This window comes from Pithys albifrons, chromosome 9, assembly GCF_047495875.1.
Source record: "Pithys albifrons albifrons isolate INPA30051 chromosome 9, PitAlb_v1, whole genome shotgun sequence".
Classification (NCBI taxonomy): domain Eukaryota; kingdom Metazoa; phylum Chordata; class Aves; order Passeriformes; family Thamnophilidae; genus Pithys; species Pithys albifrons.
Genome location: NC_092466.1, coordinates 2,863,583 through 2,885,204, shown reverse-complemented (window position 1 = coordinate 2,885,204; position 21,622 = coordinate 2,863,583). Strand labels below are relative to the sequence as shown.

The 21,622-nt window shown below is 48.7% G+C and overlaps 1 protein-coding gene across 2 annotated transcripts in view; it reads left to right on the top strand.

The window, feature by feature from the left end:
• The window catches only part of DOCK1 (dedicator of cytokinesis 1), a 359,613-nt gene that overhangs the window by 192,729 nt on the left and 145,262 nt on the right, over nucleotides 1-21,622 (top strand). For both annotated transcript variants that reach the window (XM_071564200.1, XM_071564199.1), the window contains exon 29: nucleotides 2,723-2,817. In XM_071564200.1, coding sequence (XP_071420301.1) covers nucleotides 2,723-2,817 — 95 coding nt within the window. The remainder of the gene's footprint in view (nucleotides 1-2,722; nucleotides 2,818-21,622) is intronic.

Sequence of the window (21,622 nt, the reverse complement as noted above, 5' to 3'; positions counted from 1 at the left end):
TTAAATGTAAACATCAGGAGATTAAGATGTGGAGCTGAATCAGCAGAGTAGGTCAGGTCAGAACCTGCAGGGTCAGTGACGAGGCCCAATCATCACCAATGTCATTCTTCCACCAAAATATGTGACAAATGAGCAGCAAAACCTGCCCTTTGATCTCCTACATCAAGGCAGATTTTCCTGAGCTGGTGGGGAGTGTCTGGGTGGGTTTGGCTTTACAAAGTGGTGGCATCTCTCCAGTCATGAGCAGTTCCAAATCATCGTGATGGGGTTTGTAGTACATGGAGGTGTTTGGTCAAAGGTTGGACCTCATGATCTTGGGGGGCTTTTCCAACCTTAATGTCCCTGTGATTTTGTGAGCAGTTGGATGCAGGAGCTGGGATGCAGAACACCCCAAAGCAGCCCTTGGGCAGTGCACATGGCAGAGCTCAGCACCCTGGAAGGTGTGAGAGATGGAGAGAGCCTGCTCAGGGGGGATGGAGGGACAGGACAAGGTGGAATGGCCTTCAACTGGCAGAGAGGAGGTTTGGATTGGTTATGAGGAAGAAATCCTTCCCTGGGAGGGTGGGCAGGCCCTGGCACAGGTGCCCAGAGAAGCTGTGGCTGCCCCATCCCTGGGAGTGTCCCAGGCCAGGTTGGACAGGGCTTGGAGCAACCTGGGCTAGAGGGAGTGAGACTGGATGAGCCCTAATGTCCCTTCCAACCCAATCCAGTGTGGGATTCCATGATTTGTGATCCCAGGGTTGTGTCCCAGTGTCTGTGCAGCTCTGATGCCACTGCCTGGGCATTTCTGAGCCAGGACAACCTTTCCTGCAGAGCTGGGATGTGATGGAGATACCATCTCTCACACAGGGAGAAAGACTGATGAGAGCAGCACCTTCAGAGTTGTTTCTCACTGAAAAGGTTACATAAAACCCAGTCTTAGTTAAAAGTCCAGTGAATGTAACATTTTGGAGGTTTTTTGGAAGGCATTTGACATTTTGAAGATAGAGGAGATAAATACCATTACTGAGGAACTGAATCAAAGGGAAAATATTCTAACCTTGGAATGAAAGTTCATCTTTATCTCTGTGTGAAGTGGATCAAGGACTTTGTGCATAAAGTTCTTTTTTCCTCTTTATCTCTCTCCCACCATTTGATATTACTCCAGTTGTTAGACAGCAATTACAGACTCCCAAATTGCAGGAGATGATTTACATCATAAACTGCACGGGGTTTCTGGTCCAAAGAACCCTTTAGGAATAAACTTCTTTATGCTTCTAAATTAACTTTTGTTCTGGGACAGTTCTCACTTGCAGAAGGAATTGCAGCTGCCTCAAGGTGAGGCCACACCTTGAGTGTTGTGTTCAGTTCTGGGCCCCTCAGTTGAGGAAAGAGATTGAGGGGCTGGAGCGGGGCCAGAGAAGAGCAACGAGGCTGGAGAAGGGACTGGATGTGGCTCTGAGTGTCCTCTGAAACACCTCCAGGGATGGAGAATCCACCATGTCTTGATCCAACCCTACTGTGATCACCAGCCCAGGGCACAGAGTGCCCTGGGCTGGTGATCACAGTAGGGTTGGATCAAGGGTTGGACTTGATGATCTCAGAGGTCTCTTCCAACCCAAGTGAGAAGAGCAACGAGGCTGGAGAAGGGACTGGAGCACAAGTGCTGTGGGGAGAGGCTGAGGGAGCTGGGGGTGTTCAGCCTGGAGAAGAGGAGGCTCAGAGGTGACCTCAGCACTGTCTGGAACTGCCTGAAGGGAAGTTCTGGCCAGGTGGGGGTTGGTCTCTTCTCCCAGGCACTCAGCAATAGGACAAGGGGGCATGATGGGCTCAAGCTCTGCCAGGGGAAATTGAAGTTGGAGAGCAGAAAGAAATTCTTTGCAGAGAGAGTGCTCAGGGATTGGAATGGGCTGCCCAGAGAGGGGGTGGATTCCCCATCCCTGGAGGTTTTTCAGCTGAGCTTGGCCATGGCACTGAGTGCCATGATCTGGTAAAGGGACTGGAGTTGGACCAAGGGTTGGACTTGATGGTCTCAGAGGTCTTTTCCAACCCAATCCATTCTATGATTGATTCTCTGATCTCTTTTGGGGTGGCCAAAGCACTGCTGTGCTCTGCCCCAGGTTGGGGTGATGGGCACCACCACACCCTTTAGGGGGTAGAACATGGATTTATTTTGGTAAATAAATAATCTTGATTTCAGGAGGGTGTTCACAAAGAGACAGAAAACTCATCAACTGACTCCAGGGAGTATTTTCAGTGGAATGATGAGATTCAAATGAATATTTAGCTTTGGGGTTTTTTCTCTTTCCTTGTACCAAGGTGTTTTTAACAGCTTTCCAAGAGACCCCAGGCATGTGTCACAACACTTGTGTCACAGGGCAGGCTGCCCATAGAGGGACTTTGGCCATAATACAGGAAATAATTCATTTTTTTTCCCAGCAGAAACCCCTTTGGGATAACTGGTGAACCAGTGCTTGGTCCTGAGTAATCCCACAGGTTCCTCACCCTGTGGGATTACTGTTATTCTAATTTCTGACAAGTTTAAATGGAATTATTGCAGGATTTATGGGCAGGTATAAATAAGCTTTAGGAGGATTTAGGTGTGGTTTATATGAATAATGGCTTTTTTATGGAGTGGAACACGAGGACACCTTTGGAGTGTGGCCATTAATAACTGCCACCATCCCAGGGCTTCCTGGGAGCCAGCAGAGCTGCCTTCTCCAAATATTTTCTCTTCTTTTAGGACTTCCTGATGGAGACATTCATCATGTTCAAGAATCTCATCGGGAAGAACGTCTATCCCTTCGACTGGGTCATCATGAACATGATGCAGAACAAGTGAGTACAGAGGGAGGAGCTCCCTGGGTTGGTGTCTGAGCCCAGAGCAGGGGTTGCCTGGAAACAGGAGCACACTGAGCTGCAGCCAGCCTGGGCTTCTCCTCCTCTGAGCCAAAGAATTCTGTCAAATCTGCCTTTGGAGGTGACTAAAGAGCATTTCATGGCCTGTTTTAGGGTTGCCCAAATTAAGGGTGGCATCAGTTGGGCTCTCAGGGTTTGGTGCCAACAGCGGGTGCAGCAGGTTCTGTCCATCCCTTCTAATAATGTTTATTGCTCTCAGGATAAATGATGTGTTCTCCATGTGGTCTCCAAAGCTGCTGGTTGTTGTGTGGAGTTGTGTGTTCAGGAGTATTTTCAGAGGTGTTAACAAAAAAGGGCATTTCAAACCCTCCATCCCAGCGATGCCCAGAAAGGCTCCGAATGTCTCCAATACTCATTTCCCCCCTCAATAATTGCAGCTCTGTCGTTACTGAGCGTTCCTTTGTGCAGTGTTTTATGCTGGTGACATTTTATTAAGTGTGTCAAATGCTTTTATGTGTTCTGAGATGAAAGTATAGGGGGAAAACATTATATTTACTTGTTGCCTGGAGAAATCTCTGCTGCGCTCCCTGGTAGCGACCACGGCTATAAAGTTGTCAGCGTTTGCTTCCATAAAATCCTGAGCCACAGCTCCTGCTCTCGGGATAAAAACGCACCATAACTTCAGGCTTGGCTTCAGAAATCTCCTTAACCACCCACTGAAATCCATTTGGAATAAATACAAGGCATATTTTGGGGTTGTCCCGCTTGGTTTTGTGTTCTCCCTCGTGTGTGGCTGCAGCCTGGGAAGCACCTGGAGTGAGGAGCTCCTGAGGAGCATCTAAAGTCCCTGGAGTTCTTATTTTTTATTAATTTTGAAAGTGGTTTTGCTTCAACAAGTCCAGTTGTCTTGACAGCCTTGTTTGTGGGTGCTTGGGAAGCACTCACAGTGTGTGTTGCCTTGTCCTGAGGAACAGGAGAACTCTGGGCTTGGGGCATTTTGGAGGAGATGGAAATAGGATTGGGAAGATCCATGTTTGGACACTGAGAGTGCCTTAAGTGGTAATTACAGTGTAAATAATATTGTAATGAGTGTTCCTTATATTGCCCAGCTCTGGGGTCCCCAGCAAGGAAGGACAACAGACCTCATGGACTGAATCCATAGGAGGCCCTGGAGATGCTCCAGGGCTGGATCCCTCTGCTCTGGAGCCAGGCTGGGACAGCTGAGAGGGCTTACCTGGAGGAGAGAAGCTCCAGGGAGACCTCAGAGCCCCTTCCAGTGCCCAAAGGGGCTCCAGGAGAGCTGGAGAGGGACTTGGCACAAGGCAGGGAGGGACAGGACAAGGGGAATGGCTTCCCATCCATCCCAGAGGGCAGGGTTGGATGGGATATTGGGAAGGAATTCCTGGCTGGGAGGGTGGGCAGACCCTGGCACAGGTGCCCAGAGAAGCTGTGGCTGCCCCATCCCTGGGAGTGTCCCAGGCCAGGTTGGACAGGGCTTGGAGCACCCTGGGCTGGTGGGAGGTGTCCCTGCCCAGGGCAGGGGTGGCACTGGGTGGGCTTTGAGGTCCCTCCAGCCCAACCCAGACCACTCTGTGATTGCATCACCTCCACACTGTTGCCAGGTGACCTCTCAGTGCTCATCTGGGTGGGGTTTGATCTCAATTTATGTTTTAAACTGAGAAATTATGATCATGGCAATGAAAGAGCAAAGGAACAGAAGAGCCCCTCCCTCCCCATCGGCTCTTCCTGAAAGCACAAAGGGCTCCCTGCCCCAGGCAGCTCCTCACTGGGAACATTTGGAGCAGCACCAAGAGTGGTGCAGAGGTCCCCACTTAGGGCAGGGACTTGGGTGTTTGATCCTTAAAAATAGTCCTGTCTTTATTCCACACTGAACATGAACTCCTGAAGAAGCAGAGACAGGATGGGTCGTTCAGGTCTTTGATTCTTCCTGACCAACCTCAGTGCCCACAGAATATCTCAGATGTTTTAAAGTTAAAACCAAGAACTTCCTCAAGTCTCTGTGGTGTTGCCGAGTCTCTACAGAAGTGCTGAAGTGGGTTGTTCCTCTCTAGTCCCCTGTGCTGGTTTAAGGTAAACCAGCAGGAGAAAGGAACCCAACACTAAAGAGACTGTGAGTCAGGGTTACAATTTAATAACAATAATCCAATAAATGCAATGGCACAAAGAGAAATTAGTTTTAACCCACAAAACCTTGAAGTGTAACCCAGCACAGGGGGGTTTGGTGGCCCCTGTGCTGAGCCCCACGTGGGTCCTCCAAGTCCAAAGGAAAAGGAAGGGACAAACCTGTTGGTGCAGATGATGGCACAGTCTGGTGGAGAGTGGTGGGCTCCTCCTGGCCAGGGGCTGCTCCTCCTCTGGATCCAATGAGTGGTTCCCCAAGTCCCAAACCCCCAGATTGTCTCCCCTCAGGTTTGGGTGGGAGCCCCCAGTGCCTCCCCCAGGGCAGGGAGTTCCACACTGGGGGATCTGACTCTGGCAGTCAGGGGGGATTTTGGAATGGTTGCTGGCCCCTGAGCAGAGCTGAGCCCTCAGGTGGGTGTGGAGGTGCCAAGGACTCCCTGCAGGGCAGTTCTCCCAGCTCCTCTGCCAGGCTTCTTTCCCAGCCAGCTCCCAGCCTGAGGGCTCAGCTGTGCCCTGGGCAGCTGCTGCCAATGAGCCATTGGGAACAGTTGCTGGGCAATGGCCCAGAGGGTTTGGAATGCCCAGCTTTGGTCACACCCACACAGGGATAAACTGGTCCCACCTGCTGAATTAGGACATCCCCTCATCCATTCTCGCTGCACCAGCTCATTTGGAAATGCTCTGGAATTATTTCCATGCTTTTCATTTTCCCTCTTGAAGTTAATGTGGTTTCCCAAACCCTAAAGCTGCACTGGAAAAAAACTGTTCTTTGTCCATCTGCTCCCTTTAGTTCCACCCCTGTAAACTTTTATTGAAGAAAACTAGGCAAAATTTAAGAACAAATTCTGGCTTTTAAAGCTGCAACATCCTCTCAATAGAAATAACTCAAAATGGGGAATTCTGTGACGTTCCTGAAATCAGGTCCCTCTGCAGAGCTCTGGGCCAGGAGCCAAAGCAGGTGGGCTAAATTTTATCTCTGGCCACACTTTCTTTTGTTTCCCTGAGTGGGATTTATTTGGGAGTGTGAAACAACATGAGAAAAATAGAAGTAGCTGGAAGACAGACCTCTGGTCCCCCTCCAAGAGAAACCAGTCCCTCAGGAGGCATCTCACCACCTCCATGGCAGGGCCAGCTCCTCTCCATGCAGTGCTTTCCTTCCAGGTTGAAATGCAGTGGAAGAAACTGGATTCAAATGCTGTGGCTGAGATAAAGTTGTAGCTGTGTGGGAAGAGGGACACAGGGAAATGTGTGTGAACAGCTGGATCACAGGGAATGTTTGCAAATAAAGGTTGAACTGAAATTTAGTGCTACATTTCCTGTAACTTCACCAGTAGGATAAATGTATTAAAATATGTATCTTATTTATTATATATATATATATAAATATATACACACTCCTTCTCACAGAAGTGACCATGAGTTTGGTCACATCCCCTGCTCTTCATGCCTTTGTTCCAATAAATTCTCACACTGTTCCCACCCTTCATTTTGCTGAAACAAACCCCCAAACCCCCTCACATCTGATGAGACAATTGCTCCTTTTTTTGTAAAATATTTCCTGATTATTCTCTAATTTAATTTCCCCAGCATTTATAGTTTTAGCAAAGCACTTTGTTGGTGTTTTGGTGTCACCAATCTGGTGGAATCCCTTGGTTTGCCAGCACTGTGTTCAGTGTGACAGTGGTTTGCAGGTCTCTGATCAACATTTGGGGGGGTAAAAGAACCAATTTGGGGACTGAAAGAAGAGAATATTCAAAGTGGTGCTGTGGCTTTGCCTTTCACTGTCAAAATTTGGTCCAGATCAGCTGTTGGTTTGTTTATTGTGAAAAATAACAATATTTTTCCCATTTCTGTTCCTTGGATATTAACAGGGATCATAGAGAGCAGAGATATAAATATAATAGAGATGATATGGATAAAAACCCAGAGAGGGTGTGTTTGAAGCAGCTGCTGCTGAGGGGAAGTTGGAAATAGCTTTTAATTCTGTTGGAGACCCTCATCCACCTTTAAAATCCAGCTGGGATGAGCCCACCTTTTATTCCTGTTAAGGGAAAGGTGTCATATTCTCTATTGAGTAGTTGAAGCATCAGGAGGTTTTCCTGAGTCTCAGGGTGTGCTTTGGAGGCACATTCCTCATTCCTGCAGGAAAATCCATCCGAGGAGCTGGAACTGCACAAGGAGTTAAAGCCAGAGGGAGGATTTTGTATTGTTTGCTCTTCCCCTTCTAACTCATGTTTGGAAATGACTCTGAAATGGTTTAGAAATTGTTTTTAACTTTTGTCAGGAGCTGACAAGCCCAACTTGGGTTCCTCCTAAACACATAACTCAGAACATGAAAGCAATTCCTCTCCACGCTTCCATAAATGAAAATAATTTAGTCTTTGGTCTTACTTTTGGCATTTGAGACAATCAGTTCCTTTGGTAGACCTTATGATATATTAATTTGTAGCTACTACTTTCATCTGCACTGTTCCACTGGAAGCTGAGTTGCCTGTGAGAAAGGAATGTGATGTTTTCTGTTCTATTTTTTGTTTCTAATGTCCACATTTACATAAAATACCTGTTTGTTTTGCCTTTTGAAGTTGGGCAAAAAGGGATGAGATGCCTCTCAGTGAAAATGAGGTTTCTTGTGCCTACTAATTTTTTTTTTCCCCAGAGGAAACATCTCTGGCCTTGAGGGGGGAATGTGGTGGGTGGTACCTGGTCCCCAGCACTGCCTTGGCTTTGCAGGGGGCTGGAGGTTTGTTTCCTCCTGAAACTTGGTGGTTGTCGTGGTTTTATCCCAGAGGGCAACTGAAGAATCACCCAACTGGTCACTCCTTACCCCAAACAGGGGGAGGAAAAGAGAAGTGAGAGGTTAAAAGTGATCATGTTTGAGATAAGAGCACAGAATCATGGAGTGGGTTGGATTGGAAGGATCTCAAAGCCCACCCAGTTCCACCCCTGCCATGGGCAGGGACACCTCCCACCAGCCCAGGATGCTCCAAGCCCTGTCCAACCTGGCCTGGGACACTCCCAGGGATGGGGCAGCCACAGCTTCTCTGGGCACCTGTGCCAGGGCCTGCCCACCCTCCCAGCCAGGAATTCCTTCCCAATATCCCATCTATCCCTGCCCTCTGGCAGTGGGAAGCCATTCCCCCTTGTTCATCCATTTAATGGAAATGAAATGAAATAGTGTATAATAATAATAATGACAAATGTATTTAAAGAAAAATGGGAAAGATCAAAGCAAATGGAAACCGTTGCTCGTCACCATGTGCCTGATTCCCAGTCAGACCTTGAGCAGCCACCCCTCTCCAACCTCTCCCCAGCTCCACGTGCTGAGCATGATTCCAGTGATCTGGAATGTCCTTGGGATCACCTGTCCTGGCTGTGCCCCATCCCAGCTCCTCGTGCAGCCTGGAGGGGTGAGGAGCAGGAAAGCCTTGGCTGTGTGCCAGCCCTGCTCAGCCACCACAGGAACATCCCTGTGGTGTCTCCCTGTCACCTGTCCTGGCTGTGTCCCTTTACAGCTCCCTGTGCATCCCCAACCTCTTCCTGGTGGGGTGAGGAGCAGAAAAGCCTTGGCTCTGTGCCAGCCCTGCTCAGCCACCACAGGAACATCCCTGTGGATCCACCCTGTTACCAGCCCCATTCCCAGCCCCATTCCCATTCCCAGCCCCACAGCAGCCCCCGCGGACAATTCCCTGCACCCCAGCCAAGCCCATGCAGAAACCTCACAAATCACAGAATCACAGAATGGATTGGGTTGGAAAAGACCTCTGAGATCATCGAGTCCAACCCTTGGTCCAACTCCAGTCCCTTTACCAGATCATGGCACTCAGTGCCACGGCCAAGCTCAGTTGAAAAACCTCCAGGGATGGGGAATCCACCCCCTCTCTGGGCAGCCCATTCCAATCCCTGAGCACTCTCTCTGCAAAGAATTTCTTTCTGCTCTCCAACTTCAATTTCCCCTGGCAGAGCTTGAGCCCATCGTGCCCCCTTGTCCTATTGCTGAGTGCCTGGGAGAAGAGACCAACCCCCACCTGGCCAGAACTTCCCTTCAGGCAGTTCCAGACAGTGCTGAGGTCACCTCTGAGCCTCCTCTTCTCCAGGCTGAACACCCCCAGCTCCCTCAGCCTCTCCCCACAGCACTTGTGCTCCAGTCCCTTCTCCAGCCTCGTTGCTCTTCTCACTTGGGTTGGAAGAGACCTCTGAGATCACCAAGTCCAACCCTTGATCCAACCCCACTGTGATCACCAGCCCAGGGCACAGAGTGCACAGAGTGCCCTGGGCTGGTGATCACAGTGGGGTTGGATCAAGACACGTTGGATTCTCTGTCCCTGGAGGTGTTTCAGAGGACACTCAGAGCCACATCCAGTCCCTTCTCCAGCCTCGTTGCTCTTCTCTGACTTTTGTGTAACTCAGAGCCTGAAAATGCAGCCCAGGCTTCACCAGCCTGGCAGTTTATTCTTCCTGACAAGTAACCCAAAACCAAAATAAAATTGAGGTTTAGCTTATGGAGATGTTGTTTAATTGCAATATTCTGCTGGGGTTTATGCAGGCTTATAGATAAAAACCCCCATGCTGATGGTTTTAATAAATGTATGAAAATAGGCTCTTTGCACTTACATAATTGACCAGTCAAGTTACATCCATCAAATAAGTGCAAGTGCAAAAGCTCTTATTTAAAATCCATCCCGAGCTCCTGATGGATGGGGTGTAGTTTTCAGAACAGGGAAAAAAAGAGACCAAGAGGATGGCAAAGATTCCAGGTTGGAAGCTGCAGGCAGAGCAGGGACACACAGAGTTCCCCAGCCTAGCAAGGGATGTCAGATCCATGAGGGTGGGGAAACAAAAACCCTTTTAAATCATTATTTCATTCTCCAAACCCCAGCATGGGTCAGCCAGTGTTCATTCCATGGTCAAAGATATTATTATTTGCTCAAGTTGCTCCAGCAGAGGCTCAGATTGCAGATTTTGGAAAACTTCTTCATGGAGAGAGTGGTCAGTCCCTGGCCCAGCTGCCCAGGGCAGTGGGGGAGTTGTCATGCCTGGAAGTGTTTAGAAAACATGTGGATGTGGCACTTGAGGACACGGTTTAGGGGTGAACATGGTTGGACTCGAGGAGCTTGGAGGTCTTTTCCAGCCTTAATGACTTTATTCCATGATTAACAGGTGGGATTTGGAAGTCTGAACTTCCACCTGGGGCACTGACCTTAGAAATGTTTCCTCAATTCATGTTTTTATGGAATATGGTAACTGCTTTACATTTCCAGGCTGAAATTGGGGTGAGAAAGGGTTGGAAATGCAAATATATTTTGGGAAGAGAAGGGATCTATTGTTTGCAGCAGGGTCTGAACAGCAGGAAAAGTCTGGAACAGAAGGAATTGGGGCTACTTTTCCTGCCTATTAATGCATTTCCTCCAGGATTTTGTGCTTTCTTACAAAGTTTAAGAGTCCAGCCATGCAGCTTGAGCAGCACAATCATTTTATTCCAGGCTGGAATGCAAGAAGACTTTGAATGGGAGCAATCTTGTTTTTCTTTAGTCCCGAATATTTCTCTGTGCAGTAAAAACCTCCCCCTATTTACCATGTACAGATAAAGGATGACAATTTTCAAAGCTTGTCACTTCCTTGGGAACCAGTTTTCAGGCTCAACTCACGTCTCCCAACGTTTGCTCCTCATCTGTGAATAAAAGGCACAAAGGCACGTGGAAAAAGCACAGGAAACTTGTGTACAGGGAGGGATTTTTTGGCTGCCTGGTTGCATAACGTGGTGACCTTTCCAGCACAGACCTTGCCTTTGCTTTGTACCTGTCAAACCAACTGGACCTGCAAGTAAAATGCTTGTACTTGACTGTGTTTGAAATAACACAGAGGGGTTTTTTTTTGGCTCAGAAGGTCCAGGTTCCTTGCAGGAATGTTCTCCAGCAGCTGCTCTTTCCCCTTGGTGGTTTCCATAGCAGGAGGAAGGGGAGCACCACCCACAGCAGGATGGTTTGGCCCAGCCCAGGGAGCTGGAAATGTTGTTCCTGGTGATGCCATGAATGACCCTTCCCCCAAAACCAGGACTCTGAGCACGTTAGTGTTGGGTAAGATAAAAAGTAAAGGTCCTTTAATATCACAGGGCCTACAGCCCACAGGAATACAGGATGACATGCATGTGTCCCAGTTCTTGTTTCCATGGCTTTTATAATAAGATCCCTCCAATCATTGCTTTACACATTTCTCAGTCCAGTCCCAGTCCCACCCCTGGTCCAACCCCTGGAATTGGGTCTGGGGTCATCAAGACCCTCTGTCTTCATCAGCTCTTCTTCCTCAGGCACACAAAGGTCTCTTGGAGCTCATCCAGTTCTGGCTTTTGGGTCACTGACCTTTTATGTTTCATTCTGTGGGCCTTCTGATATCCTTCAGCTCTTTACCTTGGAAAGGAGTCTGAACAAGATTAATTAACTAAAGGAATTTGAGCTCCCTGTTCTGGGACAGGGGTGGTGATAGAAAGGCATTAAACTTAAACTGTTAGAAATATTAACTCTCTAAAAATCTACAACTACTGTGTTCCTAAAATCTACAAAATGTGAAAATCAGAACAAAAACCCCTTTGGCATCACTGGCAGAGGGTGTGGTTGTTCCATACCTTGGGAATGGTGTGGTTGTGGGAACTGAGGAACTTCTGGAGGGTTGGCAGCTCCTTGGGTTGAATGATCTGGTTTTCTCCTTTATTTCTGTAATCTGTGATCATAAAATCATAAAATCACAGAATCAGTTGGGTTGGAAGAGACTTCTGAGATCATCAAGTCCAACCCTTGGTCCAACCCCACTGTGATCACCAGATCATTGCACTGAGAGCCACATCCAGTCTCACCTTAAAAACCTCCAGGGATGGGGAATCCACCCCCTCTCTGGGCAGCCCATTCCAATCCCTGAGCACTCTCTCTGCAAAGAAGTTTTTCCTGCTCTCCAACTTCAATTTCCCCTGGCAGAGCTTGAGCCCATCGTGCCCCCTTGTCCTATTGCTGAGTGCCTGGGAGAAGAGACCAACCCCCATCTGGCCAGAACTTCCCTTCAGGCAGTTCCAGACAGTGCTGAGGTCACCTCTGAGCCTCCTCTTCTCCAGGCTGAACACCCCCAGCTCCCTCAGCCTCTCCCCACAGCACTTGTGCTCCAGTCCCTTCTCCAGCCTCGTTGCTCTTCTCAGTTGGGTTGGAAAAGCCCTCCCAGATCATCGAGTCCAACCCTTGGGCCAACTCCAGTCCCTTTACCAGATCATGGCACTCAGTGCCACGGCCAAGCTCAGCTGAAAAACCTCCAGGGATGGGGAATCCACCCCCTCTCTGGGCAGCCCATTCCAATCCCTGAGCTCTCTCTCTGCAAAGAATTTCTTCCTGATCTCCAACCTAAACTTCCCCTGGCAGAGCTCAAGCTGTGCCCTCTTGTCCTACTGTTGGTTGCCTGAGATCACTTTTGCTGGAGAATTCATGGCCTTAAGCTGAAGGAGCAGCTTAGATGGGATATTGGGAAGGAATTCCTGGCTGTGAGGGTGGGCAGGCCCTGGCACAGGTGCCCAGAGAAGCTGTGGCTGCCCCATCCCTGGGAGTGTCCCAGGCCAGGTTGAACAGGGCTTGGAGCACCCTGGGCTGGTGGGAGGTGTCCCTGCCCATGGCAGGGGTGGCACTGGGTGGGTTTTAAGATCCTTTCCAACCCAAACCATTCTGTGGTGTGAGTTGAGCAGCAGCTGGTGATGGTGCCCATGCTGGGGATGTGTCTGAGATGTCCCAGTCCCCTCCCAGCCCCCCCAGACCATCTGCTGCTTCTCTGAGCACTCCTGTCTGTTGGTGTCATGGGGAACTCTTCTGGGGTCTACAGGGGGAGGAACCATTTCCAGCACTTCAGTAGTTACCATGTAGATCATAATTATGGATTTCATGGGTTTGGAGACTTGTGCTGGGATTTTGGGCAGGTGTCCTGCAGCAAGGTGGGCTTGGCTGGTGGCTGTGGCACTGCATGTTCTGCATTTTATTGTTCTGCTTCCCTCTTTTTCCATCCCCAAAGCAGGGGTGGGGTTTGCTCTTCTCCTGGGGGTGGAGATCTCAATCCAAGGGCACCTCCATCAAAGCAGGTGAAGGCTCTTCCAGGTGTGTTTCCTCCTAAAGCACAAGGGAGAAGGTGCATTTTGTTTGGCTCCAAGCCCCTCCCTGTGGAGCATCAATTCCATGCTCAGCAGTGCTGACCATCTCTGACCATCTTCTCCAAACATTTCTGACCCCCCCTCGTGGCACCTCAGCCTTTGGTTTGCCACAAGGAAATCACAGGGATGTGAAGGAACAGGACTGAGTGTCAGGGAACATCCCTTCCTGCACTAGAAAGAAACCCAGAGGGATAAAACAGCCCCAGCTCTGCAGTTCTCGAGTTCCAGGGGGAAAAGTGAACTAAGAGGGGATTTTTTAGCAATTTTTTTCTTCTTTTCTTCTCTCTTTTTTTTGGCACCTTGCAAAGTTTTAATTAGCAAGGCAGTCCTGAGGGTTGGACTTGGCAATATTCCTGGGCATGGACTGGTTGTCCCCCTTGGAGTGGTGGCAAATTTAATCCCTTGAAGACTTTTTGAATGCCACACGTGCCTTATGAACCTTGAGAACTTAAAGAAATCCATGGATTTATCACAGAATCATGGAATTGCTAAGGTTGGGAAAGAGCTCTAAGAATGAGTCCAACACCAACCCAAGAGCACCACCAGGATCACCATGTCCTCAAGTGCCACATCCACGTGTTTTTTGAACACTTCCAGGGATGGGAATTCTACCAGTGCCCTGGGCAGAATGTTCCAAAATTGGACAACCCTTTCCACGAAGAAATATTCCCTAATTTCCAATGTAAACCTCCCCTGGCACAGCTTGAGGCTGTTTCATCCTGGAATAATACCCAGGCCAGGGACATCCCATGTCTCTGCTGTGGGTTTTCCATGCAGGATATTCCATGGGGAATCCCTGGCAGGAGCAGCTCCTCCTCCCAAACCCCACCCTGCCCTGCAGGTTGTCTTCCTTGGTAGATTTTACTGCCCTGAGATACCTTTAGAAGACATTTAATGAGTAGTTGAGAGGCACCTCCCAGTGTGTCATTGCCAAAAGTGGCTCAGAAACGGGATATTTTAGAGAAAAACAGGGTCAGGAGCTGGACAGAGCAGAGGGAAGAGGCAACTCTGACAATAAAATAAGATGGAGAATGGCTTTCTGTGCTGCTGTTTCTGGCAGCCTCAGTGTCAGGATGCTGTGGGTGTCTGGTTCCCTTTGTTTTTAGCAACACTCTTACAAAGCCAACTCATTCTTTTGGCTCCTTGCCCTGTTTTTCCCCCCCAACTCGTGCATGTCCAGCGTTAAGAGCTGCTGGTTTAATGCATTGTTTGGAAAGAAAGCTGTGAGAGGTTCTTAGGCTGTGTGTCCTGGCAATTCTCTGCTGAGAGGCCAACTGAGAGCTGGAGCAGCGTTGCCAAATTAATTTCCAACAGAACAGAAGGATCCTGATATTATTTTCCCTCCTGGAATCCAAACCTGGGTTGACATCAAGGTGCTTTGTGGGGATTTTACTCCTGAGCATTGTATCACTTTTGAGTTTTAAGATACTTCTTTGTTATGAAATGATGCAGTTCAAGAAGAATTCAATATATTCTGCTCTAAGTGATGGGTAATAACAGGCTGTTACACCTTTTTGTTTGTCTGGTTCATGCTCTGATTGTTTCAGGAGCAGCTCAAACCTTTGGCAGATCACATCTCCTCACATAAATTCCTCACTGTAAGAGCTCCTTCAATTTAAAATTCTCTTAAAATTCTCCAATTTCAGCTGAAAAACTGGAACTGTATTTGAAAATTTTCCAATGGTGTTGTGGAATTCTGCTGTTCTTTTTGCCTCTTGCTGTCTGAAGCCACTCCAAAGACCCACCTGGGGTGTGGATGCTCAGAATTTCCTGGTGTGGACACGCTCAAAGTTCAGGTCCAAAGATGAAGGTTTGAATTCCCAATATTGTCCCAGTGGAAGCTGCACCTGAGTCTTTGCTTTCTCCTTCCCTGGAGCTTTGGGGACCATGTTCCTTCCAGCTCAATTCTTGGTTCATCACATGGAGCTTTGCTGCCAGATCAGTCTCTCCCTGCAGTTCCACCTTTTTGGGACCACCTGGACTTAGAATCATAGAATGGATTGGGTTGGAAAAGACCTCCAAGATCAGCAAGTTCAACCCTTGATCCAACCCCACTGTGATCACCAGCCCAGGGCACTCCGTGCCCTGGGCTGGTGATCACAGTGGGGTTGGATCAAGATGTGGTGGATTCTCACTCAGTGCCACATCCATAGAATGGATTGGGTTGGAAAAGCCCTCTGAGATCATCCAGTCCAACCCTTGGTCCAACTCCAGTCCCTTTACCAGATCATGGCACTCAGTGCCACGGCCAAGCTCAGCTGAAAAACCTCCAGGGATGGGGAATCCACCCCCTCTCTGGGCAGCCCATTCCAATCCCTGAGCACTCTCTCTGCAAAGAATTTCTTTCTAATATCCAACCTAAACCTCCCCTGGCAGACTTAAGGCCATGCCCTCTTGTCTTACTGACAGTTTCCTGGGAGAAGAGACCAACCCCCACCTGGCTACAACCTCCTGTCAGGGAGTTGTAGAGAGTGATGGGCTCTGCCTTGAGCCTCTTCTTCTCCAGGCTGAACACCCCCAGCTCCCTCAGTCTCTCCTCACAGGGCTTGTGCTCCAGTCCCCTCACCAGCATTATCACAGAATCACAGAATGGATTGGGTTGGAAAAGACCTCCAAGATCATCAAGTCCAACCCTTGGGCCAACTCCAGTCCCTTTACCAGATCATGGCACTCAGTGCCACGGCCAAGCTCAGCTGAAAAACCTCCAGGGATGGGGAATCCACCCCCTCTCTGGGCAGCCCATTCCAATCCCTGAGCACTCTCTCTGCAAAGAATTTCTTTCTGCTCTCCAACTTCAATTTCCCCTGGCAGAGCTTGAGCCCATCGTGCCCCCTTGTCCTATTGCTGAGTGCCTGGGAGAAGAGACCAACCCCCACCTGGCCAGAACTTCCCTTCAGGCAGTTCCAGACAGTGCTGAGGTCACCTCTGAGCCTCCTCTTCTCCAGGCTGAACACCCCCAGCTCCCTCAGCCTCTCCCCACAGCACTTGTGCTCCAGTCCCTTCTCCAGCCTCGTTGCTCTTCTCACTTGGGTTGGAAGAGACCTCTGAGATCATCAAGTCCAACCCTTGATCCAACCCTACTGTGATCACCAGCCCAGGGCACTCTGTGCCCTGGGCTGGTGATCACAGTGGGGTTGGATCAAGACATGTTGGATTCTCTGTCCCTGGAGGTGTTTCAGAGGACACTCAGTGCCACGTCCAGTCCCTTCTCCAGCCTCGTTGCTCTTCTCTGGCCCCGCTCCAGCCCCTCAATTTGGTCTCTTGGAACCCACAGGACAAAATTCCCACTTGTAAATGTGACAAAAAAACCTGAGAAAACCACGGTGGTGTTTTTTTTCATGGTGGGAATCCACAGAACATCATCCTGGTGGCACTTGGGGACATGGTTGGGTTTGACCTTAGAGGGCTTTCCCAACCTGAACAATTCCATCATTCTGTGGTGGGGAGGGAAACGACCTTGGCATGATGAGCTGTCCCAGAATTCCTGGAATTCTGAGCCCTGGCAGCCTGTGCTGGATCCACCCTGACATCTGAGCCCCCCCCAGGATGGGTGGCCACGTCCCACCCCCAAATTGGCTCATTTTTAGCACAGAATTTGTGACAGGAACACAAAGGTGGGAATCCCCTTTCCTTAGAAAACAGCAGGAAGTGAGTAATTAAATGGAGCTGAAGGTGTTAAATCACAGAGCAGGTGGGCAGGACTCCATTTTTCCCAACAGGAAAAGCTCAGATCATGTGATGACTATTTTAATGTCTATTTTTAATGTCTATTTTTAATGCCTGTTTTTATTAGGAAAGGTGTAGCAATTTTCCCTTAAAATCCTTATTTTTCCATTTCACTGTCATTGACGTTAATGCTGTTGCACATTTAAAGATACCTGGGGAGTAAAATATGTGCTGCTTTTTCACAATTGACTTTTATTAATCTTTTCCTCTTCCAGTGGTGTGAAAACCCCCAATATTTCAATCTTTAGAAGGAAGAAAAAAAATGATTATTTGGATATTATAAATGGAATTTCAGGCTTAAGTGCTTCCCTTGGCTGTTCCTCTGCAATGCAGATTTCTGTAGTTACCTCTGAGTGTGAATTCTCTGGGTTTGACCATCAATTAGTGACTTCATTATTTTCAACACTTCGAGGTAGGGAAGAAAATGGTTTGTTGATTCCTCCTGCTTTGCTTTCCCTGCTCAGAAAATGGTGTGTTGATTCCTCCTGCTTTGCTTTCCCTGCTCAGAAAATGGTGTGTTGATTCCTCCTGCTTTGCTTTCCCTGCTCAGAAAATGGTGTGTTGATTCCTCCTGCTTTGCTTTCCCTGCTCAGAAAATGGTGTGTTGATTCCTCCTGCTTTGCTTTCCCTGCTCAGAAAATGGTGTGTTGATTCCTCCTGCTTTGCTCCTCCCTGCTCAGAAAATGGTGTGTTGATTCCTCCTGCTTTGCTTTCCCTGCTCAGAAAATGGTGTGTTGATTCCTCCTGCTTTGCTTTCCCTGCTCAGAAAATGGTGTGTTGATTCCTCCTGCTTTGCTTTCCCTGCTCAGAGCAGCACCAGGAACATTCCCAGCTTATTCCTTCCAACTGCCTCCCATCAATCACCTTCTTCTGACAGAGGAATAAAAAATATTGGGAAATAAGAAAAGCTCCAATGTTGTCCCTTGTGCTTGGCCAATCTCAACAACTGTCAGTGGAGAAATGGAAGAAGGACTTTTATTGTTGATGGTCTGAGAAGTCAGGAGGTTTTAAACCCAAGGGATGAGGGACTGGAGAATTTAGGAGGCTCTTGGAGAAGTTTAACCTGGAGCAGTGACAGGGATTGGGTGTAAAGAAGACATCAGGTTAAAGACTAAAGATTTATTAAAGATTTATTAAAGGATGTTCATGATTTTTTCCTTTTTTTTTTTTTCACCTGGGTGATGATTTTAGGCCTGATGATTTTAGGCCTGATGATTTTAGGACTGAGCTCTATCCTTTCAATCTCTGCCCTTTCAAAAATCTCATCTGCTTGACTTTGCCAGGATTTGGTGAAAAAAGGCAAAATGACACCTAAAGAAACCTCCTGGAGCCTTCTGGGCTGAGCTGGGTTTGATTTTGGGAACACCAATTCCTGTTTGAGTGTGGGGAGGTGAAGAAGCTTCCCTGGAAGGGGAAGGGATGATGTTTTGAGCCACTTTCCTTTGGTCCAGACAAGCCCAAGGACAAGGAAGGGTGAGATGGTGATGCTGAGAAGGTTCTTGGGTTGGTGTGTGAGGAGAAGAACTTTTGTCACCTCAGGGGGGACTTTCTGGCTCTTCAATCCCTGCCAGGAGGGGGGACATGGAGGGAGTCGGGCTCTGCTCCAGGGAACAAGGGATGGGATAAGAGGAAATGGTCTCAGGCTGTGCCAGGGCAGGGTCAGGTTGGATATTTGGAATTCCTTCCTGGAAAGGGCTGCCCAGCCCTGGCACAGCTGCCCAGGGTGTTGGTGGAATCCCCATCCCTGGAGGGGTTTCAAAGCCCTCTGGATGTGGCACTTGGGGACATGGTCAGTGGTGGCCTTGGCAGTGCTGGGGATGGTTGGACTTGTTGGTCTTAAAGGTCTTTTCCCACCTTAATCATTCCATGGTGGGAGGAGCAGCTTGACTAACAGACAAATTAGAAAATAGTACTTTATTATTAATATATTTGTTCATAATTCATAAGAATAGTGACCAGCATGACCAGCACAGTTATGAATTCACTGCAGTTTTGGTGGGATTTGCCCAAAGCTCTGTTTGTGTCCTGCCAACACTCCTTTCCCTGGAATTCCACCTCTTTCCATGACTGACCATTAAGCAGCTCTTTGGCTTCCAAAAGCAGCAGCCTCCATGTGGAAAAGCAAACAAGGCCTTTCCTGGGGTTGTTAAATTTTAGGATCAGAAATATTTCATGAGCAGCTTCTAAAAACAAGCTCTTACTGCTGAGGCAGGAGAAAGCACAGCCAGTCTGGTAAAATGTGGAGGTTTTTTTATAAAGAAGGAAATAATTCATGCTCTGATGTACCAAATTGTGACTCGTGATTGTAGGACAGGAAGAGTTTAAAGTGTGTTTAGAGAAAAAAGAGGTGCCAGATCTTTGGCCACCACCAGTGGGAAGGGTTTGGATCCCTGAGTATCACTGAAAATCATCTCTGTCCCACAGTGGCTTTGCAGGGACAGGCTGGGGGATTCCTGGGGGATGTTCCTCCTTTTCCATCCTAAGGAGGAGTTTCAGCCAAGCAGGCAGTAAAACAGAGGCACTGAGAGATCTTGGGATGAACAGATTGAAAGGAGAGGTTAAATTCCTGATTTTTGAGCATCCTTAATATCCAGGTCATGGATACCTGTGAGCACTGGGGTTAGAAAATCCTCCTCCTGGGGCACCTCCTGTGCAAATCCTGCCCTCTGAGTGGCTGAACTTTAAACTTCCAAGGGGTTTTTCCTATTCAAAACAATAATATGAAAGGTATGAAAGGCAAATGTTTTCCTTCTCTAAACTCTTTGTATATAAACATTCCCCAAGTGCCTGTTGAGCTGTGCAGGGGTTTTACTCTCAGTGGATTCAGGGGTGGGTTTGTGTTTGCTGTGCCAGGGACAGGAGCTTTTTTTCCCCAACTTTTTGTGGCAAAGGCTTCCCCTGTGCCTGGTAAAACCAGCACCAATCCCTTTTTTTTTCCCTCCAAGTCTTGCTGTGCTCCCAACCTGCATCCAGAGAGCTCTGGAAGTGCCTTTGTTGTTTCTCCTCTGACTTTTCCCATCCCCACTGGACTGTTTAGCTTTCCTAAGCCTTGCCTTGAGATTTGGATCAGGATCAGCCTGGCTTTGTGGGAATTGTTTGCTGCTTGCCAGTGATTTCAGTAAAATACAGGACAAAAAATAAATCTGTGGCTGCTCCAAGAGGTGGGAAAACTGCTGTTTTTCAGGACATTGGGATTCGTGGTGACAGGAAAAGTCTCTCTCTCTCTGCAAGTGGCTCCAGAAAGAGCTGAAATGGAGCAAGTGGTGGCTGGTGCCATCTCTGCTGGGCCATGGCACAGTGCAGGGCAGAGCTCTGGGGTGACACACACCTGGCTGTGGCACATGGGACTGCCCTGCTGTGGCATCACCCCCCGATGCCCCTTGCCGAGGGTTGGACAATGCCATTGGTGTTGGCAGCCTTGGTGGGGCTCAGGTGTCACCTCCCTGTGTGCAGCTGGGGCATAGCCAGCCCCAGAGCCCTGCCTGGGGCAGGGGCTGTGTCTCCTGTGCCATGGCCACGTCCTGGCGTGCACATCACTCCAGATCCAGAGTGAACCTTCGTGAGGAACTGGAGTGGCAGGACAAGGAGTAACAGCCCATTTGAAAGGGGAAATTCAGGTCAGATATGAGGAAGAAGTTCTACCCTCTGAGGGTGGTGAGACACTGGCACAGGGTGCCCAGGGAGGCTGTGTTTTCTCAAGGAAGAGTTTTCTGAAGAAAAAAAATATTTCCATTTGTGAGCTGTGAATCATAGTTATTACCTGATATTTGGTATCAAATTGGGATGTACCTCCTCCTTCTGCTACAGCCCCAAGCACATTTTAGGCTTGGAGTTATTCACTGAGCACTTGCCACTGTCTTGTGTCCTGAAAAATGCTACTTCTTAGCCAGGGTTTTTCTGCTCTGCATAAAGCTGCAGTTTTCAGTGGCTCTGACAGCATCTGAGGAGTTTAGTGGGGGCTTTTTAAAGAATTATTCTTCATCTTTTCCCATTTGTCCGAGTGTTTCTGTGGTGGGAGTGCCAAGAAGCAAATGTGCCTTTCCAGGTGAGTCCTGATGGACAGAGGGATCATTGCACTGCCCTTCCTTGCCAGATCCATTGCTGGAGTCCCTTGGAGTAGCAAGGAAAGGATACAAATGTGTGCTGAGTTTGGCTTTCCTTCAAGTGGCACTTCTGCCTGTGCAGCCAAAGCTCCACAGCTCATTTTTCACCCTCACCGTGTTCTGGTGCTGCTGAGGGAGTGGGGAGGGCTTGGGGCTCCTTGGAGAACCTGTTCCCATCTCCGTTATCTTGGCTCCTGTCATGGAATCAGACAGTCCCAGGTCCTGAGGGGACCTCAAGGATCACCTGGTCCAACCAGTGTTGGCAAGAGCCCAGCAGAATGCCAAGGAAGGGGGTTTGGTTCTCCTTGAAAAGAACGTTCTCAGCTCTTCTGTAATTTCTCCTGATGTCTGAGGACTCTCATTCTTCATGGAATCACAGAAACATGGAATGGTTTGAGCTGGAAGGGACCTTAAAGCCCACCCAGTGCCACCCCTATCATGGGCAGGGACACCTCCCACCAGCCCAGGGTGCTCCAAGCCCTGTCCAGCCTGGCCTGGGACACTCCCAGGGATGGGGCAGCCACAGCTTCTCTGGGAAATCCATCCCAACCCCTGTCCACCCTCCCAGCCAGGAATTCCTTCCCAATATCCCATCTGTCCCTGCCCTCTGGCAGTTTGAACCCATTCCCTGTGTCCTGCCACT